Genomic DNA, 21,156 nt, shown 5'->3' with positions numbered 1-21,156 from the left:
CTGGCGGTCGACTCTTCTCGGCCTGCAGAAAGCACTTTAATGACTTCGCCAAGTCATTGTTACCACCTAATTCACGTGACTTCCACTACCCGAAGAGGAATGAAGAAGTGTTGTCATGATCGTGGTGCTGCCGTGAATGATACAATCTGATGGAAGACGGCCTTTGATTTCTTCTTCGAAACCATACCCTGAAATCAAAGTCGAGGTGCATGGAGGCAGTGTCCTTACAGCACCGAGAATTAAATTTTCGACGCGCGAACACGTGATTACGTGTTGTGTAAAGTAGCCCGCGACGGGAACTGAAAGAGGGAGAGGGGAAGAAATCCATTTAACTATCTTTCGAAGGCAGATGGACTAGATTAATCATGACAGGAGGTAATGTGGAGGGCGAAGATGGCGGCGGTAACAGTAGTGGCAGCCTTCTCTTCGACGGGAAACAGTTCTGGTTGTCTCACAACATTCCTCAAAGGAGCAGATTCAAAGAGTTGATTGAGGTATGTTTCTGTGTGTTTATGCTCTTCTACTCTAAGCTGATGGTACTCTAGTCCAATGGTGGTATTGTAAGGCTTCAGGAGAAAGATGCAGATATCAAACTGGTGGATCATACAAGGAAAAATCTCCCAACCGACACGTACGTTTTACCATTTGTCCGGTGTTTCTTATGAAAGTAAGCTGAACACTTCAGATACTCTTTCAAATTTGTGGAAGACTCTGTCCGGAGAGGAGAACTGGCAGACCTGGAAGCTTACAGAGCTGGACCTTCCGCGCCGCGGCCTGTGGGAGCAACACATATCTCAACTAGAGCTCACAAAGTCGCATATTCACTACAAGATGACCAGCTGCTATGGGACTGGGTGCAACCGTATGAGAAAGATCCAAGGGCCCCAATCAGCGGTAACCTGATTTACAAACAATTAGCGGAGAAGGTAGGCCCATGCCTCTATCGGCTTGTCCCGTGCGAATTTCACCTCGTTGTTTGCTTACGATTTCTTGCCACTCTCAGCATCCACGACATACTTGGCAATCGTACCGTGATCGATATTTGAAGAGACTTCGTGGAAAATCACGTCCGGGGGGCGTGCCAGAGTCCACAGGTCAGGCTCCCAATCTGCCGGAGAGCACTATGAGACAGTCCCAGGTCCCTAGCACTACCTCAGCAAAGTCCCATGAGAGACGTTCTGAGAATGCTCCTGAGACTACAGAAAGGGTAGAAGCCAGAAAAAGAAAAAGAAGTCCTGAGGTCGGCGAACCAGACCGGATCGAAGGGCAGGGAACACATGATCGACCGAAGAAAAGGCCAACACTGGCAACCCTACCTGAGAAGAGCATATCTACTGCTCGTCATAGAGTACTTGAGGAGCACCCCACTCATACCGAACCAGTCGTAACTACAGTTTCGAAACGTACGGATCAACAAAGGAATGAAGAACCGAAACCAAAGGATACGGGAGGTGCCACCATGGCACACTCTCACAAAACCCAGCTGCCAATCGAAAATGCGGATAGTATCCCTGACAATTTCCTGTTAGAACTGCCGTTCTTTCCCTCAAGTCCGGAGTCTCAAGGAGAACCCTCTCAAGAGGAAGACATCGACACATGGATCGAAGACCGTCTGCGAACAGGCAAGGCAAATAACGAGGAACAAGTCATTGAGGCTCTACAGTGTACCAGCATGGACCCAAGCTTAGCCGACAAGGTTCTAGAATACCTTGCTGCTGGTAAAGGCATTCCCAAGGACATGCCTGGCGTTTGGACACCTGAAGATGATGAATGTGTGGAAGTGGGCAACAGCCGCGCTGTCGAACGAGTCTTGAAGAAGCATGGATCAGAGGCCTTCGAAGCGCGGTGGAATTATCTTAGCATGGCCAGGGCCGCGGGCCTTTCTGGAGGCATGGGCGATTGATAGTCACCTGTGTGAGATCTTTTCAACTGGCAAGCAGGATGTACGATAGGAAAGGCTGCAATTGTGCAGGCGAGAGATGATAACATTGTCGCATGAATTATGAACTAATTTGACCAATAATGACGAAAAAAGCAGCATGAGTGGGAGACTTATAGGCCCCGCTCTTCCACTATGGTCTCCTGGCATTGTCCTTTTTTACGACGAGAGTATTGCTGAATTGCGCGACCGCATCCAAGGAGAATATATCTTACAAATCAAAAACCATAGCTGAAGGCCAGTAACTCCGGTGAGCAACTCGCAATGCGCTGTGACCGTTTTACATTATGTGTCAAAAGAAACCTTCTCAATGAAACACCGTTGAGTCCTGAAACGAGAAGAAGCAAACCTAGGCGTCACCTTGTAAATCATGAGCCGAAATTTCAAGCGTCTTTGAAGACCCTAAAGCAAAGTCAGAAGCTGATACCTATCGGAGTTAAGGAGAAATGACGCACAGATGTTGCTCGTAGAACTTCAGCATCTACCGTATAGTTAGCGTGCGCTCAAGGATTATCAACCATCAAGCAGAACTTGCCTGTCTTGGGCATTTTTCGTAGCATGTTTCAATGGAGACCTTGGCTGTCTTGCCATTGGTCCATTTCAGAAATGCGATCAACGAGTTCGTCTTGGGGTCGCGAATGATGGTATCAACTTTCTCGACGTCTTTCTCCCAGCTCTTTGATCGAGGCACCCAATCGGGTACATCACTTGCCTCTGGCGTCTCTGTGCTGGTATCTGCATTGGCCGTAGACTTTCTGCGTCGCTTAGGCTCTGCTGGTGTGGCAGACTCCGCCTTAACGCTTCCCATTGACTTTCGCTTTCGGACAGCAATTGGTTTCTCCGGCCGACCACCTTGAGCTCTGAAGTATTCATCTAGGATCTCCTTTGCGCCCTCCCTGGGGGGTGTGAGCACCAGATTAGAGCTTCGGGAGAAGTGGCGAGGAATATCTTACAAGAGGTTCTCTTCTGGTTCCAATGTCTGATCTGCCGGGTCGTCGTATCCATGCCACTTCACTTGAAGCATAAGTTTGCCCTACCTGCTGGTTAGCGCCGAGTCGCCAATTGCGCTGATTGAGGGCGCAAGGAAGTAGTGGACGGGGGAGGGATTGCGATGGTCAGTTACATACGTCCTTTGTGAACTCATGACCCATGATCTTTTCAACGGTGTATCTGTCACATATGAGCATCGCGCACCAGCTCGGTAAGTCGGTCGTTGCACTCACAGCCCCTCTTCAACATTCTCGTCATCGTCCTCCTCTTCCTCCTTGGTGTCGCCAGCGATATCCTTGTCAGGTTCCACGTTGTTGTAAGGGATAGATCCGCCAGTGGACTCGTCGTCCGAAAGTTCCTCAACGGGGGCTACAGGCAAAGTCAGCTGGACATGACGGGTTCCGGCGCACAAGTCACCCATCACTCACGAGGCATTGTCCTAAAAGGATTGGGTAGGTTGAAAAGTTTGGAAAACGTTTTGGCGACGGTGTGCAATCTTGACCCTAAGGATAGGATTGATGGGCGACAATGATGGGATGCGACCAGATATATCTTAAAGGAGCTGACTTGGGGTATCGAGATGCACTTTGGGCTCTCTGCGGACGAGTCGCGCAGAAAGGCGCGTTGTGGACTAAACACGCTATACCGCATATGGAAAGCAGCTCACTAGCCCGACTGGGACATCTCCAGAAATTCTAAAAGTGCCCTCAATATCAGTGAACCCAGTTGTGTCCAGATCGTTGAACCTCCCCCCGCCTCATCGTTGCTTGTTCCAGGGACATCTTTTTGAAAATTATCTCACCTTGGTCTCAGGGTGCTTTTGTTGAAACTATAAGCTGCAAAATCCTGCCGGCTGGCAGACCGTCAAAATGGCGATGCGTATGTTCCTGATACCCCTCACCGAGAATCGCTCCATGTACTGACTCTGGCTGCCTTGATTTAGAACTTGATTTGTCTCAAGGTTGATTTCACCTCTGCTTCCGGCTTCCTTACGCTCCGGGTCGTGACTAACAGCTACAATAGCTTCCGTTATGAAAGATGAACAGGGTCGGCCGTTCATCGTTGTCAGAGAGTATGTTGCGGGAGACCCATACCCTGGCTTGTCTTGACTTTTGTCGAATATGAATCCTTGCTGCGGCCAGACGCTGATACAAAACCTACTCGCATTAGTCAGGGAAAGAAGAAGAGGCAGCACGGCACCGAGGCCGTGAAATCACACATTGTGGCTGCCAAGACCGTCGCCAACATCGTGAAGACTTCTTTGGTATGGTCCGGAGGTTTTGAGAAAATTGGAACGGCATCTAAGAATGATTATAGGGTCCCCGCGGTCTTGACAAGATTCTGATCTCCCCGGACGGTGATATCACCGTTACCAACGATGGCGCAACTATCCTCTCCCAGGTCCGTTCTTCAACCACCTCGGCGATCATCGATTCGGCGTGTCACTGACTTGCGACTGTCCATAGATGGAAATCACAAACAACGTTGCCAAACTCTTGGTCGAGCTCTCAAAGTCTCAGGATGAGGAGATCGGTGACGGTACAACTGGTGTCGTTGTCCTGGCGGCGGCTATGCTCGAGCAGGCGGCCGAGCTGATTGACAAGGGAATCCACCCCATTCGTATTGCAGATGGATATGATCAGGCTTGTGAGATTGCCGTTGCTCAGCTCGACGAGATCAGCGACGAGATCCCTTTCACCAAAGACGATACCGAAAATCTACTCAAGGTTGCGAAGACCAGTCTTGGTAGCAAAATGTGCGAACTTATTGACGCAAAATCTTTACATTTGGGATGATTGATAACTGACTCTGCTCTAGTGTCTCGAAATCTCACGACCAATTCGCCAAGATCGCCGTCGATGCGGTGCTTTCAGTTGCGGACCTCGAGCGTAAAGACGTCGATTTCGAACTGATCAAGGTAGACGGAAAGGTTGGCGGTGCTCTGGAGGACTCGCTCCTCGTCAAAGGTGTTATTGTGGATAAGGATTTCTCTCACCCCCAGATGCCGGACGAGGTTACAGATGCCAAGCTGGCGATCTTGACCTGCCCGTTCGAGCCTCCCAAGCCGAAGACGAAGCACAAGCTCGACATCACATCCGTCGAAGAGTTCAAGAAGCTTCAAGACTACGAACGTGAGAAGTTCACAGAGATGATCCAGCACTTGAAAGACTCAGGCGCCAACCTGGTAATCTGCCAGTGGGGTTTCGACGACGAGGCAAACCACCTTCTACTCCAGAACAAGCTTCCTGCCGTCCGGTGGGTCGGTGGTCCCGAAATTGAACTCATTGCCATTGCTACGAATGGACGGATCGTCCCTCGTTTTGAGGACCTGAGCCCGGAGAAACTGGGAACTGCAGGTCGCGTGCGGGAGATGACATTCGGTACCACCCGGGAGAAGATGCTTGTCATTGAAGAGTGTGCCAACAGCCGTGCCGTTACAATTTTCGTACGAGGAAGCAACAAGATGGTTAGTCGGACTTGTGCAGTGCGGAAGACAGAGACATGACTGACCCGTCTCCTAGATCATTGATGAAGCCAAGCGCTCGCTACACGATGCTCTCTGTGTCGTGCGAAACCTCGTCACAGATAACCGGGTCGTATACGGTGGTGGTGCTGCTGAAATTGCTTGCTCCCTCGCCGTGGAGGAAGCTGCTGTGAAAGTAAGTAGTCTTGGAATCCATGTTCCAATACAGCAACTGACTCATGGAATTTCAGAGCCCCGGCATTGAGCAATACGCTATGCGCGCGTTTGCCGATGCGCTGGATGCGGTGCCCTTGGCGTTGGCCGAGAATTCGGGTCTGAGCCCGATCGAGACACTTGCGGCGATAAAATCGCGCCAGGTTAGGGAGAAGAACTCCCGGTTGGGTGTCGACTGCATGTTGACCGGCAACAATGGTATGGGTTTGATGTTTTGATTGGCACAAAGGTCTATGCTTACATTTGCACAACAGATATGAAAGAGCACTTTGTCATTGATCCTCTGATCGGCAAGCGCCAGCAACTTTTGCTCGCTACTCAGCTCTGCCGCATGGTTCTTAAGGTACGAATTCCGACCCATGTGTGGCTGCCGCATGTGCTCAGACTGACTGAGAGCAGATCAACAACGTCATCATTGCCGGTGATGACAGCCAGGAGTTTTAGATTTCTTGATATCAACTAGCATAATTGTCCCGGCTGGTTGTGCTGGGGAGGTAATGTACCTATGTGATTCTATGTCTAGTGTAGAACATGGCGGATGCATAGAGAAAAATGTCCAACCGAACGAAACTGATGACACTTATACCTAGCAATTTGTACTGTGGTATGCAGATGTCGATCGCATCCTGTGCCCTCATTATTGTTATAGCCATTGACCAGAGGCCAAGCGCAGCATAAATTTTTCGGCCTTACAGCCAAGATGGGCTGTTGTCACTCGAGATTGCTAGTAACGGTCTATCTACCAAGTAGCGAGATCTCCTCACTATCTGAGGAGCCACTCTTGTCCCAAGTGGCGGTGACAATTATAGCCTGCACGTATAGCACTATACAGGACATGTCACGTCGTTCCAGAATACGTGCCTAGAGACAGCATATCATTCAATGGTCACAGTAGTGAAACCGCCAACCGGCAATCAAGTCCATGGATCAAGCTTCGCAAACTGAAGCCTCGGAGTTAAGAGTTCGGAACACAGCGAAGGACTTTTGTCAAAGATGCGGTCTAGAAAGGAGGGATAGTCCGAATTGACTGGCTTGGAGAGGACCAGGGTACATATATCTCCCAGGATCGTGGCTGACTGGTTCCTTCTTAGATATCCCCCAGTTCTGTTGTGGACGTGGTGGATAAGCGCGGGAACGGATGAAGAGCAGGAATAATAAGGTAACAAAGTCAATGATAGAATTCCGGAGAGACCACGCCTCCACGTTTTCAAGGCAGTCTGACTGTAGACAGCAACTGGCAGTGGCAGGACCTGACTCTCCATCTTCCTCCATTTCTCCACATTTTACCTGGTCCTTTTGGATTTCCAATTTCAACTTGACGGCCTTTCTGACCACGTCATTGGGCAACGCGTTTCCGAGGATGATTATCTCCTTTTCTGTCCCGCTGGAAGATGGGATGGTCTTTCAGATTGACCGAATCTCAGACCCATCCGAACAGTAATTGGAATAATAATAATAATAATAATAATGGGAACACTAGGTAGACAAAGGTACCTTCATTATTTCGAGTCCCGCGGTTGGTCTCCTGAATCTTCGCTCATTGGACGACAGCTGGAGAGCTCCAACTCCAGACTCCGTCAGCCTAAGGTAAGGTAGGTAACTAGGTACCTAGGCACCTAGGTAGTGTCTATCTCACGATCCATTGCACATGGAACTGGAAGAACCATCTCACTTCTGATTTATATACGCACTCGACATCCCATCCTGTTCTTCCGCTTCAACATCTATCTTTAAGATTCATCCGTCATCATATTCTTGGTCCATTCATCCTCTTCTGATCCTTTTTTTAAGTCAAATCATCTCGCCAGCGTGACTATCCTGATTTCCGAGGTATCTCTCCACGGACGAATCAGCGTTGGCGATCACGACATTTCTCCATTCTATCAGATCATCGGCTAGCCCCCAAGCAGGCTGAGACGATCACCAAGCAACGACATCTCGCTTTATTAAGGTGGGCTATTGTGGATGATTACTCAGGTTATCGACTTAGTTGGCTCTCTAGGGACCGGCAGGCTTGGGGATAGACAGACAGCTCCAGCACAATCCAACGAAAAACCTTCGTCTTCATCCGGTGTCTTACCTTACTTAGTTGCTCTCCTCATTCCCATCCCAGTCGCATCATCGTCATCATCATCGTCCAGCCTTCTTTTCTTCCCGTTACTCAATCCCATTTGCCGTTGTGTACGTGGCTGCATCTCCCGCGTTATGCGAACGCAATGATCAAGTGGGAAGCATTATTTTTATCCTTACAAAAAGCCGTGTGATCGCCGCATACCTAGCTACCTGAACTCACCAGCGATCGTCCAATCTTCGACCTCGATCATTCGTGGGCTCCTTTGTCAAAATATCCTCCCTCATCTTTTGAGCTTTCCCCTCTTCAGCTGATCTCTGGGGAGGCGCATGACATTCTTCTGGGTAGACTATATCTGTCATAATCTAATCTGCTCCCTTGTTCTTTTCTTTACTCAATTTGGCAAGAATTGCAGGTAAAAAAAAAAAAAAAAACGAAAAAAGAAAAGAATTTCCGAAGGAGCCAAGAAAAGAAAAGAACGACCAAGAAAAAAAAAGCCCCGGGTTAAGAACAAAAGTATCCCCCCAAGATGTCTGACGAGCAGCCTCAGCAATCTCTTGCTCGTCAAGTGGCTGCTTCAAACTACGAGAGACTGGAGAACTTCAACTTCTTGCTCTCTCGACACGATCCAGCTGTGGCGAAGTCTCGACAGTATTCCTTTGATGCCGATTCCGCAGCCCTAGCATCACTCCAGAACTTGAATATGGAGTACGATCAGACTGAAGGAATGGGGGGACTCTCCGTGAGTTCATACGATAGCATTGAGGATGAACGCAGTCCCATCGATGTGAGAGGTTACCCGTATCGTGGTAAGTCCTGAGCTTTTTGTATCCCTATTGTACCTACCCGTCTCCTATCTATCTATCCACGGCAGCCCTGTCTCGGCAGATGAGCCTGAGAGTTGCATCGGTTGCGCCATCTCCTTGTCTTTTGGTTCGTTTCCCTATGTGATTTGCTGGTCATGCGGATTTGCACAAGGCTACTGCTCAACCTTGCTTTGTTTTCTGAGGGGAGAAATTTTCTGAGGGGAGAAAGAAAGCTTCGTACATTGACTGGTTTTTCTGCCTTACCCCCTGTCTGCTTCTTCATTAATTTTGACTTTTGTCTTGTGCTTGCTCAACCGCGGGCTGGAGGGATAATATGCGTGTGGGTGCGCCTCACAGGGAAGTACCCATCTTGAATGCACGGTACAAACCCGGGGCTACAGACCTGATTGCCAGTTGAACCTCATATTGGCAGCGTTCTATTCCTCTCTTTTCTTTTTCCTCTTCGTGTGTTGTCCAACTTGTTTCCCGGTTCTTTTGTCCCCGTCGACCCCAATTGTCCACCGTTTCTCTCAAGAGGGCCGCTGGGCGGCATCCTACTCGACGATGATCACGCAATCCGTTGCACCAATGACACCGTCTGCACCCCAATCCCTGATGGACGCTTATCCGCGCTTTACTGTCTTCTTCCCTCATCGTCACCACGTCGATCTCAGGGTTCTGATGCCTTAACGTCCATGCCATTCCCTTCTGATATTGCCTGCCACCATCATGTCTGGTTCCTCCTCTCATCGTGATCAACCCTCACGCAGTTAAGCTTCTCTGCTTTTTGGTCTGGCCAAGCTTTTGTACTCATACTGCATACAACCAGGGGACAAATCCATCAACTACTCGCTGCCAGACCAGATGCTGTCGTATTCAGCTCATCCGATCTATCCGCCCATCTATAGTGGCGATGAACTCGGCCACCAGCCGGGGGCCATGACGCCGTCGGATGTCTCCTCGTCGATTTCACCACCCAACGGGCAGCTCGGCAACATCAAGTACAGCACACCCGTCGCCGGCGAATCCATCGCCTCGGCATTGGGTCAAGAAGAGGACCTGCGCCGCGCCGCCGAAGAGGATCGCCGGCGTCGAAACACCGCTGCCAGCGCCCGGTTCCGCATGAAGAAAAAGCAGCGCGAGCAAATCCTCGAACGGACCGTTCGGGAGACGACCGAGAAGAACGCCTCGCTTGAGGCCCGCGTAGCGCAGCTGGAGATGGAGAACCGATGGCTGAAGAACCTCCTGACCGAGAAACACGAGGCCTCGGCTGGCCGCATGGCTCCGCCCCCGACAGATAGCACGGCCCTGAACGGCAAGAGTAGTGGGCTGACTGGAAGCGGACAGAAACATATCCAGCCAAAAAAGAAGGGCGTGGGAACCGATAATTAAGCACCAAAGAAAAAGAGTCATCTCCTTCCTTGTCACGCAATCACCTCCTTTTTTTCGGATAGAACCATCCAGGGAATTCCATTTCATTGCATCTTTCCGCTTCTTGTCTCGGTTCTTTGCATTTCCTGTCTTCTGATTGCTCCTCTCTGTCCAACCACAGGGACGGTGTCACATGACGATGTAACGACCTTCCATTTCTCTGTCTGTCTCTGTCTCTGTCTCTCATCTCTCATCATCTTGTGTGTCTCATTGATTTCCTTTCACTTGCAATCTACGATGCAACCAGGTTTATTGTCGGTGTTATGGGGTTTCAGGAGGATCAGGCTGTAGGGAGAGAGCAGGCCTATAACTCCCAGTCTCGTATCCGCCATCACTGCCAAATATTCAACGGAGTTGAATGTGCACATTCCGTAAAATGATCACTACGTACAAGGGTGGACATACTTGCGGCTGACTGAAACTGAAATCAGTTTCAGGTATTGGCCCAGTCAGCTACCGAGGTACATATATAACCGCTTGATTACTCTCGATTTAAGCTGCTCCAAGAATAATCCGTATTTTCAAATCAAAAGCAGGAATAATTAGTGTAATATTACATTGTAAATTAGAACCTGAATCAACGGCCAGATTATACCACATATATCCGCATCAGACTTATAAATGCTGGTGCCCTCTACCAGCCGACCTTGACAATTGCTTGTGAAGCTGTATTAGAACCTAACCATGAGATCATGATCGGGCCGGGGTCGAAAGCGCAGCGTCTGAACACCGACAAGTGATGGGATAAAGGATGAGCGCCTTCCAGAGTTAAGTATTAAGGAGTAAGACGTAACCTCGTAGTAGGAGATAAAACAGATGAAACAAGACATTAAAAAACGAGGACAGAATCCCAGAGAGAGAAACGTCACCAAGCGAGCTGCGAACTGGAGTATATGGGGAAAAAGAAAAAAGTTCAAGGACGAAAGCAAGGGGATTATACTACAGAGACCCAAGAGCAGAGGTGATAGACAACCAGGTCTGGTTTCGCCATTACAAGCGCCGTTAGCTTCTGCTTTTTCTTTTCGATACACTGTCTCATCTCCGCCTCTCTAGGAAGCAGCGACCGCCTCTCTCGTCTCTTCTCGGCCCCGGGTCTCGACGTCCACGGTGCTGGAGGCTTCCTCGCCGTCTTCTCCGTAGCTTGGGTGCTGGCCGGCGGGGACCCACGAGTCCCGATCACCTCTCATGGGCTGGTCCTGCTCGGACAGGTCGAGACCCTCGCGGTTCTTCTCGCGAGCTCGCTGGGACAGCGAGCGGGACCGAGTCGACAGGCTGGGCTTAACGGCCGCCTTGGACTGGACCCAGTTGGTGAGGGCCTCTTCGCAGTCCTGGATGATGGCTTTGCTGGCCTCGTAGCCGTCGTAGGCCTGGCGAGTCTCGCCCGGAGTTACGGGGGTGTCATCGACGAGATCCAGGAGGTGCTTGCCGTATCCGGCGATGATAGCGACCTTCTCGCAATGTTCGCGAAGCGCATCGAACTGGTACTGGAAGGCTGCCTTGAGCTTCTCCCGGGTGATGTTGGAGAGCTGCGCCTCAGCCACCAGGGATTCGGCCTCAGCGCGAACCAGCTCCTGCTCGAGGACGACGATGCGAGGAGAGCTAGGGTCCTTGTACTTGAGCTTGGCAATCTCATCGGTGATCTTCTGCTTGCCTATTGAAATGTTAATACGGGATTCTTTTGGAATGCAAAAAAAAAAAAAAAAAAAAAAAAAAAAAAAAGGCCCAACTTACGGTCCCGGCTAGGCTGAACGGAAGCTTCAATGTTCCGAATGCTCTTGATGGTGACACGGTACTGATCGTAACGATCGACAAAAAGATCTTCGAGCTCTCCGATCTCGTAGAGCAGGACACCAAGCTTGTCTGTCACATCAGAGACATCTTCATCGCAGTTTTCACCCCAGATGGAGAGTTGTTGCTAGGATACCCGAGTCAGCATTTGAAAGACATGTGCGTAGGCCGACGACATACAGCAGCTTCCATACGCTCTCTAGCGACCAATTCCATGCTACGCATGACGTTCTTCTCCATCTTAACCAGCTGAGACAGCTTCCTAGCGAGATCAGGTCCAAAGGCACCGGCGGCATTCTTGCGGAAGGCATGGCCTGTTGCCACAAATGTTAGTAAAACTATTACCTCCAAGAAGTCTGACTGCATGGATCAACCCACCCAGCCCACCTTTCCCGAGCCATCTGTTGGTCTTGGTAGACGACAATGGCGGAGGAGGGTTCTCAATCTGCGACGCCGTGGGAACGCGCGTCTGGCGCATAGAGTACGTGCGATGCATGGTGGATGATACTTTTTGACAGCGAGAGACTGAAGAGGTAGAAGGAGTCGAACAAAATGAGGATATACAGCGAGGAGGGGTGTAGAGGTGAGTTCAAAACGGAGCGGTGCGGTTCACTTCAAAAGATTTTCTTTTGCGCACGAATGACGTGTTCTAAAGGCACAGCGGGATGCCACGGAAAGGGAGACAAGTTCAATGGAAAGGGGGATGACAACCGGATCGAGAAGAGCGTAGGTGACGGAAGTGTAGAGAGTTAAGTTTAAGAGGGAGGGGGAGAGGGCGTAATCGACGGACGATTCTTGGATTAGCTTGTGGGGACCGAAATGTCTCGTCTTCTTATCCTCTTGTCTCCAGCGAGATGGATCCCTCCTGTTGGATAAGGTAAATCGAGATTTAATCAAGGGAGGCGATGAGCAGCTTGTGTGCTGGAGGAGGAGCTTAGGAGCTTTCTCCGTGAGGGACGAGAAGTGACGTCGCGATCGAGGGTCGCTAAACCCGATTCGGCGCTTGTATGGGAGCTGCCCCAAGTAACCTATGAAGCTAGCTACTACTCGACCCAAAGGTGAAGGGATCAGAATGACGAGCTTAGTTGGATAGATTTTTCCGCCAGCCGAATTGACGAATCAGCAGTTTATTGGCATTGTAACTACATACATCTATGCCACAATGAGCAGATACATTGACCACGGCCGCTCACGCGGTCATACCGTGTGAAGTTTGCCTTGGTCAGCGATAGCCGACGGCAGAAAATCAGCGACGTCATCGATAAGAGAGGTTCGCGATTTGCTGATGTCATCGACTAGGGCAAAAAAATGGGCAATTGGAAGTACAGACGGGGTTGTCCAACGCAACCATGTCATGACTATCTACGGTAGTCTGATGATGATGATGATGTGGTATTGTTGTTCCTCATAATTTCATCTGGTTCAGGGACATTTTGTAGAAGGAGCTCATGCACGTCTTAGCAGTGAACGATAACTCTGGAATCCATCATGCACGCTGTAGATCATACCGCTACAATTGATATTTACATATATTATTAGGTCATATTCATTTGAATTTGAGACAAATCCAATGATACAGATTGATGCCTCGGGTGATCGACCCGCCAGATCTCTCAGGATCCTTGGCCGCGTTGATCATCCACTCTGCAACTTCATGACGAACAGTGGGTCTTCTGGACCACCGGGGCGGTAGGCAGCCATATCTACTTGTTCGTTGACCGTAGTGTCTTTCGTTTCTTCGGTGTCATATTCACACCGTCAGCATCAGCAGAAGATGCGACGGTATCTTTAGCTTGCGCTCTCTTCCTTCCCTTGGCTTTCTTTTGGCTGTTTCTGGAGATTGTTTGATCATCTGTAGAGCCGTCCGCACCAGTATCTGTCTCTCCTGTAGACGTAGACTGATGAGTCTCCGCTCCAGCTTCCTGCCGTAGACGACTGAATGCCTTCTCCATTCTGCTTTGGCCAGCCGAACGAACGCGAGGCGCGAATGCACCGGCTCCTTGAGGGCCGCTGAAGAAGTTGGTGATGTTGGACTGAGTGCCCTCCTGTTCTCTGCGATTCATGTCGCGGATGACTGGTAAAAGAACCTCGTCCGTGCGCTCCTGGCTCCACCCAATCGTGGTCATAAGGAAATTTCGCAGTCCATGCAGATCGGGAACGCCCCATTGGAATGGAGACGGATCCGAATCTACCTCGGGCTCGAGGTACGCATTATCTACTTGCGGATTGGGGAACGAAGGAGGTATGAAGATCTTGGTCGCAGTCTTTTTGAACTTTTTGTAGAAAGCTGTGTGCGTCTCGGGGACGTACATCCCCGTCTGAATCTGCGTCCACCAGTCACGAAACTCCTGTAGGCTGGAGAACTCGGTGAGAATCTCCAACGCGGTCACCGGCCCGATGCCACTGATCCCTTCCGTGTAGTCGCTGCCAAGAAGGTGCGCGAGGCTGATGAGCTTTCGCCGATGAAGAGCATATTCTTTTTCCATGTCTGAGGTGAGATAGCACTCCACGAACTTGCCTTGGTTGAACATGTTCTTGTAAACGCGAGTGCCGCCAAAGAGGAAAATGTCGCTGTCGTCGGTGATGGTCCCGTCGACCAGGCCTAGCGAGACCAATTCGGCGCATTGAGCTTCGGCTTCCATAGGCGCTGTAATATACGGCAAGCCAAAAAGGCTCAAGAGCTGCTGACACTCGGTGATCATCACCTGCGTCACCTCATCTGCATCTCGACGGTCCTTTTTCTGCTGTGATCGCAACTGCTTGAGCTCCTGCTCATAGTCAAACGTGCTGCTTTGTTGCGCACTGTTGTTCAGTGTGGCAGCGAATCGGACGTGCTCTTCGCCTTCAGCCGCAAGTTGTCGCATCAACTCTTCGTCTTCTGGGTCGGAAAAGTCTTCCTCATCCTCTACAACCACATTTGCTCGGTCACTCTCGGTAAAGGTCTGAGGCTCGTTTCCGGTCACCGTGATCTCTGTCGGTTTTGCGTCTGTCCGTATGGTAACATCTTCGAACTCGGGCTCAGGGGATGGTGAGTCATGTGCTTTCTTCTTGGCCTCGTTGGAGGGGATTTCCTCATCTATAGGTTCTCGTTCAAACGTCGCTTCTTCTATTGCCTTATCTCTATCGGAGACCGATGGTACTGCAACATCGTCCAACTGTAATTGTGCGGCTTTTGTACTCGAAGGCACTGAAATATCGAGTTCCTCCGTCTTCGGTTCAGCTTCTAGATCGATTACCTCCTTCGATCCCGGCATCTTATCCACATCTATCACATCTGGAGATCGATGTTCTTTCAGGTAGAGATGGTCTGGGGTCATCGCTCTATCCCGATAAGCTTCCAATGAGGTGTTGTCAATTTTATCGACGACAAATTCTTCATTCAGCTGCTCCTTCGAAAACCAAGGTGGCAACGGCAAGCTTTCCTCCTTCTTCGCGGTCTCTTTTTCAAACCCACCGGCGTCCTCGCCAAGCTCCTCAGGTGAAGGCTTTTCCACCTTGGAAGGTTTCAATCTGATAGATTCAAAAGGAAGTGGACCCTCGAACGAATGGTCCATGACTGGACGGGGAGCTGAACTGGGTGGCTTCCTTTTCGTCCTGCGGGACTGTGCCAATGCAGCGGCAAAGTCCATCTCGTCATCATCACTCTCTGCAAGACCAGGCGAAGTCTCCTTTGGCGGTGCAGCAGGCACGTCGTTGCGGTTAAGTGGGATATCTGGCATGTCTTTGTCTACTTCAACACGAGAAGCGGAGGGCTCCAGAGACATTGCGATTGCTCTTTGAAGATCTTCGTCTTCACTGTCGACAGTGCCGCCAGGAACGTCATCGATGTGAGGGCGCTGACGAGCCTCGGCGCCTTCTAGGTCACCGCCTTCAACAAAGAGGGAGTTATCCTCAGTCTCCTGGAACAACGAATCGCGCCTTCTGGACACACCGTTCGTCTGCTTCTCAATCGATTCCTCGAAAGCGTCTTTTTGAGGGAAAGTAAGCTTGGGAAGTCGGTTGAGACCTTCAATAGGAACGTCCTCGAATGCACCATCGTCCCCATCCGAAGCTTCTTCGTGGTCAAAAATCACTTCCCCTTGGCCATACCTGTCCACATCAATCGGCCTATCGGAATGCCCTTCACCTTTGTTGCCTACAACACCGAGCACCCAGCCACCCTCGACCGCATTGTCTTTGACGAGGACGTATTCTCTTCCTCGTTCGCCGGCGATTCGCTGTCCTGAGTTATAGAAGGCTTCTTCACCGTTCATACCGTTCATACCGTTCAAATTCATCAACCGCTGCGTGAGATCGTTCCTTTCCTTGACACGCTCAATCTGAAATTTCGAGAACGCCATGCGGTCTGGGAACATATTGTCTAATTGTTCCTTGGAGTAGCCCATACGTAGACGACTTCTCAGTCTGGCAGCATTCAGAATATTGTACCGATCAGTAGCAGGTAGACTGATAAAGAAGGGGCTGTCAAAGTCAATTTTGGAAAAGTCGTAGAGGTTGATATCCTCGCCCTGGTGGAACTGTCTCGCATATTCTTCCAGCTCCGCGCGAGACATAATGCGAGGGTCGTTTGGAGCTCCCATCTCCTCCAACGAAACGTGCAAGTCTGGAAGATGGTACGCATCCTTCTTCCTGAACGCTCGGCCTTGCCGCTTCTCTTTCTCCGTCAAGTAGGTTTCCTCAACATAAACCGGGTTGTCCGGCACCTCCTCTTCATCCTGTTTCGAAGCTGCATTTTTTCGTCTGGCTGCTTCCTCTTCTGCGGATCGCTGCATCTGCACTGCAAGCAGCTTCCCAGCAGTTCTCACTGCATCTTCTCTGCGGCCCTCCCGGCGCTTCTTCCTGCCGGCAATCGTCTGTCGTTTCAAGACGGGAGCTCCACCATCAAAAACAAACACCGGTTTAATGCCGAAGTACAGCAGCTTGCATATTCGACGGAAGAAACCAACAATATGGGAATTACGTAGAGCATTACCCTCCTTGTCTCGTACGGCTTTGAGGAATTGATATATCCAGATAGACGCGTCAACTGCGAGACGCTTTTTGTTGAGCGTCTCGAGCTTGATAGGCCGAGCGCATGGCTGGACGACTGTCCACAAGCCCGTAACACCCATGCTGACAAGACAGCTGAAGTGGTACTATTGCCAAGAAATATGCGGCACAAAAGGTAACATGGCTGATGTAAAAGTCGCAGAGAGCGTTTACATTATATGCAGCCTGCTATTCCTGCAAACTGAGCAGGCCGAAAAGCCTAACAACGTCGCAACGGCTGAAGATACTGCCGTTCGACTGACAAATTACCTCGCGTCGCCACCTGATGAAACTCGAGGATCGCGATGTCACGTGAGTAATTAACCCGCTTCAGGAATGGATTGCCGATAAGGATGTCTTACATAATCGCCTCACTTACGATAAGAAATTCTGGAATTTTGAATAATTGTCTCCACGCGGGGGAAAGTCGGCGAATGCAGCATTGATCAATGCGCGATTCTTGAGTTAGATATTGTAGCAGATAAGACTGATGTCTTTCTGTGACATCAATGCATTCCTCTCTCGAGGTTAGTGGAATATCAGGTTTGCCATTGCCAGCGTAGTGCTGACCAGCAACACAGCACATTGATGCCTGCCTCCCCGTAACTGCGCTAAAAGCGCTGGTTTTGGGAGACATAAGGCTCATTATTCAAGGTCAAGGGCCTTATTGCCAAGTGGTCAAAGAGCAGAGTGGGCAGCTACTGGCAAAGCTCAAAACATTCAGGAGAAACAATATCCATGGATTCATTCTCCTCACTCAAGACCAGCACGGAGCTGAGAAACCATACACACGACTAGTGGTGTGGGGCGGAAGCTCCTTAAGGGTCATTGACTTGTCCCTGGCTAGAAATGATGCTTCTGGAGATGTGGAAGTTTCTCTGCAAGCTGTAACTGCGGAATATTTGGCCCCAGACTGGATTCTCGCTGGATGTTCACCCAGCCAGAGCAGCAGAGCAGACCGAGCTTATGTGGTCACGGCTCATAACACCACACTCAGTCTACATGTGGTAGAGAATTCTCATTCTGTCAACACGATTTACCTACAGCAACTGGTTACGGGTGTCAAGTCCATTCTTTTCTCCGCTGACACTATCGCGCTGTCGTCTTCTCACATTTTAATTGCTGCGGGAACCGTCTTTGGCGAGATCATAGTCTGGTCTTGTTTTGTAGACGACGATGAGAGCGATCCCTTGGTTCTCAATGCAGTTGGCTCCATCCATCACTTTTTCACTGGCCACGAAGGTTCTATTTTCGGCGTTCAGATATCACCTCCTGTCTGCTCCTTGCGGGGAGGGCAACCAGGAAGACTTTTGGCTAGCTGTAGTGACGATAGAACTGTCAGGGTATGGGATATCACGGACTGTGAACATGCATCCCGTCATGATCCTTCTGCCTACTCGACAGATGGCTTCGAGCTACGAACCACAGGGTTTGGTGCCGTTGCAACAACTGACGATAAATCTGGTTCAGAATCATGTCTTGCAAAGGCCTTCGGCCATTCAGCACGAATTTGGGGTGTTCATTTCTTGCCCACCAGGGCGGAGAATCAGAACAAACTGGCCATTGTGTCTCGTGGTGAGGATGCTAAGTGTATTATGTGGGGTCTGAGTTGGAGTCTGTCGCCAATGCACAAGACCGAATTCAAACTGTCTCAGTTATCGTCTCCTCATCTCCACAGCGGCAAACATATCTGGTCACTCGACATGTGCGGCTCAGGGACACAAACTACGATCTACACTGGAGGTGCAGATGGCGCTGTCAGGAGCTTCAAAATAGACGTAGATGATACGGCGTCGATCTTATTACCGAATAGGGATAATCGCATTGCGGTCTCAAGCGATTCTCAAAACACAGTTCCTGCAAGAGAAAGGTCTTTCAAAGCCTTCGCATTCATCTCACCGGAGTTGTTCCTTGCGACTACTTTCCAAGGTGAGATCCAGCTTTGTTCGATACAGACAGACAGTGGTAAAGGACAACTCATCTTCAAGGAAACTCTGCATGTTGAGGAAGATCTCCGGTCTTTCTCAGTAGTTTCTAGTCTACCACAAAAGGGAGTGGCGCTGCTTGGCAATGCACGAGGTTTGATTCGACTCTATACTCACGGTACCGGGCTGTTGAACCAAATTGTACAAGCGGATGGCAGACCTCTGCAATTGTACTTCCTTGAGTATGATAATGACGCATCAGAAGCCTCGACGACTCTCACTTTCGCCACATCCTATGCAACACTTAGAAAAGCAGATCTCTTTCAAGTCACCATGCAAGGGAATGCCGAGCCTAAAGTTGTCAAGACAGAGTTGTCTTTACCTCATGGTATGGAAATATCCTGCGCCTCCTGGATCTCTAACCAGTATTTGGCCTTTGGGATCAAAAGCGGTGCACTCCTGGTTTACAGACTTGCAGAAACTGGAGCGCCTCTGCAGCCGATTATTTGCGCTCTGAGAGTCCATGGTCGAGAGGGCGTTAATCAGATCACCCAGTTCTCATATTTGTTCGAGGAGGCGGAGCTTCCATCAGACTACTTCATGACCTGTGGCCGAGATGGCGATTACTGCATCCATCAGCTGGAGGCGCTGGGAGGGGCGGATGTTCGCCTCCGTACAATCCATCGTTCCTCCCCTGCCGTGCACTTGAACGTTGAGGGAATCTATGTCGACCGAAAATCACGAGACTTTATGCTTTATGGATTCCAGAGCACTGAATTTATCCTTTGGAATGAAACTACTCACACTGCGGTGGCCCGAGTCGACTGCGGCGGAGCACGTCGAATGTGGGCCTTCCACCCGAGTTATGAGACTCCCGGGGCTGGGATACTCCTCTGGAGTCAATCCGGGTTCAATGCTCTTCGGATACAGGCGGGAATCAACCGCGCCTTACGTGCCGGCGGCCACGGCAGAGAAATCAAGTCGATGGAGGTATCTCCTTCCACGCCCGAGCGGGAGACTCTCATCGCCACTGGAGCAGAAGATACCCATTTACGCATTTTTGCACCTGTTCATGAGCGCAACGAGACTCCATGGGGCTCATTCAGATGCCTGCGTGTTTTTAGAGACCATACTGCTGGAGTGCAGCAAGTTACCTGGTCAACAGACGGAAAAACGCTTTTCTCTAGCGCCGGGTTCGAGGAGCTGTTTGTCTGGAATTTCCGGCAGATTCCCTCGTTTGGTCTGGCAACTGTTCTCACAGCCTGTAGTCCCAAAGATGACCCCTCGTCGGAGCTGCGAGTGACGAGCTTCGACGTGCTGGACGTGACAGAAGACGCTGATGGTGGCTTTCTTATTTGCCTGACATTGTCAAACTCCACGATCAAGGTAATCTTCTTCTCTCGTCCCTTTATCCATTTTTTTGCTAATATTATAGATCTTCCATTATTCCTCCTTGGTCGATGGGGGCCGCTTTACCCTCCTAGCACGAGGCGCCTACACAAGCAATTGCCTCACGCAGGTACAGTTCCTCGTAGAGGGCTCTTCGATCGGGCTTATTACCGCATCTACGGACGGACACTTTACATTATGGCACTTGAGCCCTGTTCTGGAGCCTTACTACTTGATATCGGCGTCGACTTTGCGCTTGAAGCAACCATTGGAGACGCTATCTATTTCTCCACCAAACATTGCATGCGAGAATCGCTACCAAATTCATTCGAACAGTATCAAATCCCTGGAAATGGCCCGTATATCGGCGACAACGTCACTGGTTCTCGCTGGAGGCGATGACAATGCGCTCACACTTTCTCTATTGTCAGTAGACTTCACCGACGCAGATGCAGGCAATGATGTGTGCACGATCACGATTCCAGACGCACACGCTGCCTCCGTCACCACCATCAAGATACTTGAACAGCGGCAGTCAGACAGCCAGAGCAAAATGCAAGTTGTTTTCGCCTCCTCGGGCAACGATCATCGGGTCAAGGTCTGGTGGGCGGAGGTTGATGCCATGCAGAGCGGGCCGGAAGCCATCCGAGTTGGGAATTTAGTCGATCAGTACAGCGCCGTGGCTGATATATCGTTTTTGGACTTGATCCATGACGAGTCAGGAACGAAGTTGCTGGTGTGCGGCGTCGGGATGGAGCTGTTGAGCGTACAGCTCAACTAGCGCCACCTTCACGCTCCATCAGGTTACGATGTAATGGCTGATTCTTATAGAACCCAGCTTTTGGGACCTTTCCAATGGTTAAAAAGTATAGCGGGAATTGCTTCATTGCTTGTACATATACCTAGACGGCTGGCCAGTTCTCACTGTCCGTCAATGTCCATACACCTCTCCTCAGCATAGAATCAACACTGACCTCAGTGATACAACAAAGCTCGTGTTCTGCAAGAATGTACTCCTCAATTTCTTACATTTGTGTCTCTTCTTCGTTCTCGCTCATTCTACCGTGACCAAAGCGGAATAGCCCACTCCC

General features: G+C 50.2%; 7 protein-coding genes across 7 annotated transcripts; 4 read left to right on the top strand and 3 right to left on the bottom strand.

Moving 5' to 3' along the window:
* Positions 1-365: 365 nt before the first annotated feature.
* On the top strand, positions 366-1,903 carry Aspvir_002582 (putative transcription factor Rap1; the record flags this gene model as incomplete). The annotated part of the gene is made up of 4 exons (XM_043274180.1): positions 366-494; positions 546-631; positions 686-926; positions 1,004-1,903. 4 exons carry the CDS (start codon positions 366-368, stop codon positions 1,901-1,903), a joined length of 1,356 nt encoding a protein of 451 aa, XP_043130115.1.
* A 556-nt stretch (positions 1,904-2,459) lies between these two features.
* Aspvir_002581 (chromo domain-containing protein) lies at positions 2,460-3,364 on the bottom strand (the record flags this gene model as incomplete). Its single annotated transcript, XM_043274179.1, has 5 exons — positions 2,460-2,835; positions 2,893-2,972; positions 3,067-3,109; positions 3,163-3,298; positions 3,358-3,364. The coding sequence occupies 5 exons, from the start codon at positions 3,362-3,364 to the stop codon at positions 2,460-2,462; spliced, it is 642 nt and encodes a 213-aa protein (XP_043130114.1).
* A 434-nt stretch (positions 3,365-3,798) lies between these two features.
* Aspvir_002580 (chaperonin-containing T-complex subunit CCT5) lies at positions 3,799-6,071 on the top strand (the record flags this gene model as incomplete). Its single annotated transcript, XM_043274178.1, has 11 exons — positions 3,799-3,808; positions 3,873-3,890; positions 3,944-4,001; positions 4,100-4,193; positions 4,247-4,330; positions 4,396-4,685; positions 4,748-5,396; positions 5,452-5,589; positions 5,645-5,825; positions 5,882-5,970; positions 6,027-6,071. 11 exons carry the CDS (start codon positions 3,799-3,801, stop codon positions 6,069-6,071), a joined length of 1,656 nt encoding a protein of 551 aa, XP_043130113.1.
* Positions 6,072-8,227: 2,156 nt separating this feature from the next.
* Aspvir_002579 (bZIP transcription factor) lies at positions 8,228-9,896 on the top strand (the record flags this gene model as incomplete). The annotated part of the gene is made up of 2 exons (XM_043274177.1): positions 8,228-8,507; positions 9,334-9,896. The coding sequence occupies 2 exons, from the start codon at positions 8,228-8,230 to the stop codon at positions 9,894-9,896; spliced, it is 843 nt and encodes a 280-aa protein (XP_043130112.1).
* Positions 9,897-10,984: 1,088 nt separating this feature from the next.
* On the bottom strand, positions 10,985-12,219 carry Aspvir_002578 (Eisosome component PIL1/LSP1 family protein; the record flags this gene model as incomplete). Its single annotated transcript, XM_043274176.1, has 4 exons — positions 10,985-11,586; positions 11,667-11,850; positions 11,904-12,037; positions 12,102-12,219. 4 exons carry the CDS (start codon positions 12,217-12,219, stop codon positions 10,985-10,987), a joined length of 1,038 nt encoding a protein of 345 aa, XP_043130111.1.
* A 1,207-nt stretch (positions 12,220-13,426) lies between these two features.
* Positions 13,427-16,834, bottom strand: Aspvir_002577 (ssDNA endodeoxyribonuclease RAD2; the record flags this gene model as incomplete). The annotated part of the gene is made up of 1 exon (XM_043274175.1): positions 13,427-16,834. One exon carries the CDS (start codon positions 16,832-16,834, stop codon positions 13,427-13,429), a length of 3,408 nt encoding a protein of 1,135 aa, XP_043130110.1.
* A 426-nt stretch (positions 16,835-17,260) lies between these two features.
* Aspvir_002576 (tRNA (34-2'-O)-methyltransferase regulator RTT10) lies at positions 17,261-20,846 on the top strand (the record flags this gene model as incomplete). Its single annotated transcript, XM_043274174.1, has 3 exons — positions 17,261-17,278; positions 17,333-20,062; positions 20,112-20,846. 3 exons carry the CDS (start codon positions 17,261-17,263, stop codon positions 20,844-20,846), a joined length of 3,483 nt encoding a protein of 1,160 aa, XP_043130109.1.
* Between the last annotated feature and the right edge of the window lie 310 nt (positions 20,847-21,156).

The sequence above is a fragment of the Aspergillus viridinutans genome (genome assembly GCF_018404265.1).
Source record: "Aspergillus viridinutans IFM 47045 DNA, scaffold_12, whole genome shotgun sequence".
NCBI classification, from domain to species: domain Eukaryota; kingdom Fungi; phylum Ascomycota; class Eurotiomycetes; order Eurotiales; family Aspergillaceae; genus Aspergillus; species Aspergillus viridinutans.
The sequence above is the reverse complement of the archived record's forward strand: the minus strand, read 5'-3'. Positions and strand labels throughout refer to the sequence as shown.